This window comes from Dipodomys ordii, unplaced genomic scaffold (genome assembly GCF_000151885.1).
Source record: "Dipodomys ordii isolate 6190 unplaced genomic scaffold, Dord_2.0 Scaffold46, whole genome shotgun sequence".
NCBI classification, from domain to species: Eukaryota; Metazoa; Chordata; class Mammalia; order Rodentia; family Heteromyidae; genus Dipodomys; species Dipodomys ordii.
The window spans coordinates 94,177-97,750 of NW_012267262.1; the positions used below are offsets into that span (position 1 = coordinate 94,177).

General features: G+C 40.6%; 1 protein-coding gene across 1 annotated transcript in view; it reads left to right on the forward strand.

Moving 5' to 3' along the window:
* The window catches only part of LOC105988035 (L-lactate dehydrogenase A chain-like), an 11,172-nt gene extending 8,493 nt beyond the window's left edge, over positions 1-2,679 (forward strand). Inside the window, exons 6-8 of the mRNA XM_013019531.1 lie at positions 6-117; positions 1,455-1,578; positions 1,964-2,679. Coding sequence (XP_012874985.1) covers positions 6-117; positions 1,455-1,578; positions 1,964-2,128 — 401 coding nt within the window. The 3' untranslated portion in view covers positions 2,129-2,679. The remainder of the gene's footprint in view (positions 1-5; positions 118-1,454; positions 1,579-1,963) is intronic.
* Positions 2,680-3,574: the final 895 nt, after the last annotated feature.

Here is a 3,574-nt window from a genome sequence, read left to right on the forward strand (position 1 = left end):
ACCAGTGTGGAGTGGAGTGAATGTTGCTGGTGTCTCCTTCAAGAATCTGAATCCTGATTTAGGCACTGATGCAGATAAGGAACAGTGGAAAACGGTTCATAAACAAGTTGTTGACAGGTAATAGATCTCCTAATTTGACAACATGGAAGGTCCTGTGACTTGAAGTTAGGGCCTGGCCATGGTCCCTGGGCCTTTCTGTGCTCAAGGGTAGCGCTCTGCCACTTAAGCCACAGCACCACTCTCGCTTTTTCAGAGTATTTTGTTTTGTTTTGTTTTGTTTTTTGATTTTGGAGGTAAGAGTTAAACGAACTTCCCTGCCCAGGCTGACTTTGAACTGTGATCCTCAGATTTCAGCCTCCTGAGTAGCTAGGATTACAGGTGTAAACTACCAATGCCTGTCCCTGAGCTCTTTTGCTCAAGGATAGTGCTCTACCACTGTGAGCCACAGCTCCATTTCCAGTTTTCTGGTGGTTAATTGGAGATGAGTCTCACCAGCTTTCTTGCTGATGCTGGCTTTGAACCTTGATTGTCAGATCTCAGCTAGGATTATAGGCATGAGCTACTGTTGAACAACATAGGTGACTTGTTCACTTGGGTATAAAACCTTAGAAATCAAGCTTATTCTATTATGGTACTGACAGTTTTGTAATGGATACCAGGTACATACCACTGTTTCAACTGTCAGTTGAAAAGGGGCCTAATGAACTTTTCTAACTTGACTGACCTTGAACTGACCTTCAGCTCTAGCTATCCAAATAGCTAGGATTACAGGTGTGAGCCACTGGTGCCTGGCTTTTTGGTTTTGAGAAATGGTCTTGCTAACTTTGTCCAAATTGGCCTCCAGCTTACAGTCCTGCCTCTACCTTCTGAGTAGCTGGGATTACAGGAATACAACACCGGACCTACCTCCTGTATTAAATTCCTTATGGATATAAACAGCTTTAGATTAAATAGAGTTCACTATTGTTTATTCAGATAGTAGTTATTAGCAAGGTCTAAATTCACAATGGTACTAAGATGTAAAGAAACAATTGAAAGAGGTTTCATCTAGGTGACATTTACTTATAAAACTATGAGGCCTATGTGGAACTCTGTGGGTGTATAAAATTAGTTCATGATATATTTTCGTAATTGGTCTCACTGTAGTCGAGGCTGGCTTCAAACTTGTAATACCCCTGCCTTATCCCCCTGCTAATACTCCTTTAATATACAACTCATCGAAGGAACAGTAGCTTTGGTGTTAGTAGCTATAATTAATTTGGCAGTTCTATAATCCTTATATGACCATGTAAGAGCTTGTTTTTTACCCTTTTAACTTCCCTATTACTAAGAGTACTGTTGGGATATATCCTTCATGTATAATGCCACATTGTAGCATTATTTAGGTCAAATGTACTCAGTGAAAACTATGAGTTTCTGTATTCTTCCTCTTTCCTATCATTCCCCACTTACAGTGCCTATGAGGTGATCAAACTCAAAGGCTATACATCCTGGGCCATTGGACTGTCTGTGGCAGATTTAGCAGAAAGCATTATGAAGAATCTTCGGAGAGTGCATCCAATTTCCACCATGATCAAGGTATGTCTGTGCAATGATGCATTGTATTTCAGTCCTTTATTTCATTGTTATTTTCCTGAAGATTCTTGTGTGTATGTGTATTTATGTGTCTTGGTATTGGGGCTTGAAATCAGCCTCGGGGCTGTCCCTTAGTATTTTGCTGAAGGCTGACATTCTACTGAGTCATTTCTGGTGACTAAGACTTCTGATGTCAAATTAATGGAAGTCTTAAATCAGTGATTAAAATGAAATTAATATACATAACATTTCCATTTTTGGAACAAAATGAGTTATTCTGTAGGATAATCTCCACTAGGACTGTTTAACACATCATCACTTGATAACTTGACTAAAAACCTGAGAATATATAGACAGAATCTAAAGTACTTTTCTTTTTGCCTTTCAGGGTCTCTATGGAATAAAGGATGATGTCTTCCTTAGCGTTCCTTGCATCCTGGGACAGAATGGAATCTCAGATGTGGTGAAGGTCACTCTGACTTCTGAGGAAGAGGCCCGCTTGAAGAAGAGTGCAGATACACTTTGGGGAATCCAAAAGGAGCTGCAATTTTAAAGTCTTCTATATGTACCACTTCACTGTCTAGGCTATAAGAGTCAGAGGTTATGCATGTTGTCCCTTATAGCTATAAGGGACTAAAGCAGTAGTATTATAAAATGACCTGGGAAAAGCGTCCATTTCCTGAAGTTAGAAATAGGACTGGTTCAGAAAAACCTGCAGCTGTATTCTGATGGTGGATGGTACCTCTGTAGCTGTAAACTGGTTACTGTAAAACAATCTCACCCTCTCTTGAGACACCACTGCCAGTGAATGGTGCACAGTCCCTAACTGCCCTTTGAACCAGATGTGTTACTGTGTGCTCTGTAACTTCACCAAAATGCCTAGTTCCAACTTCTTTTTCCAATCACACTTCCTGGGATCTGTTGTATAAATCCATTTTTGCATGTCACGTGCATTACTGTTCTAAGATATTTTGTGTACTATATATAAGTAGTGTACATTGGCATGTAATGTAAAAAGCTATATATGAACAATGCAACACCTATCCAAATGTCAGACTAAAACACCAAATAAACCTTGAACAGTGACTACTTTGTTGATTTTAATATCTTAGAAGAGTGCCATTTTATTAACTAATGAGCAGTCTTTAATATATTTATTTTTGTGCCAGTCCTGGGTCTTAAACCTGCATGCTGTCCATGAGCTTTTATGCTCAGTTATTGCACTTTGCCATTTGAGCAACACCTCCACTTCCACTTCTTTTGTAGTTAATCTCCCTAATTAAGATCAAAGTCTCAAGGACTGACTTTCCTTTCCAGGCTGGCAATCCTTAGATCTCAGCTTTGTGAATAGGGAAGTTTACAGGTGTTAGCCACCAGTACCCAATGGTTTTTGTAAACTTTGAGGTATCTTCAGTGTTTTTGGTGGTGGTGGTGGTGGTGGGCATGGGCCTTGAACTCGGCCTGGGTGCTGTCCCTGTGCTCTTCAACTCAAAGCAAGCACTCTACCACTTGAGCCACCACACCAATTCTGGTTTTCTGGTGGTTAATTGGAGATAAGACTGGGTGAGGGGGAGGGAGGGGAGTCTCACAGACTTTCCTGCTTGGGCTGGCTCCTGAGTACCTAGGATTACAGGTGTGAGCCACCGACACTCAGCTTCTTAAGTGTTTTTGAAAGAACACCTTAATTTCATATTATTTGATGCAATAAGCCAATGCTAGTATCACTGAAGAGTAATACTTAAGCAAAATAGGTTTATTAGATTTTTTAAAAATATTCTGGTAGTTGATGTAATCCTGTAAAGTTTAATGCTTTTTGCTTCAATATTCTTTTTTTTTTTTTGGGGTCCAGTCGTGGGCCCTGAACTCTGGGCCTGGGCGCTGTCTCTCAGCTCTTCAGCTCAAGGCTAGCGTTCTACCACTTGAGCCACAGCGCCACTTCCGGCTTTTTTCTTTTTGCTTATGTGGTGCTGAGGAATTGAACCCAGGGCCTCAGGCATGC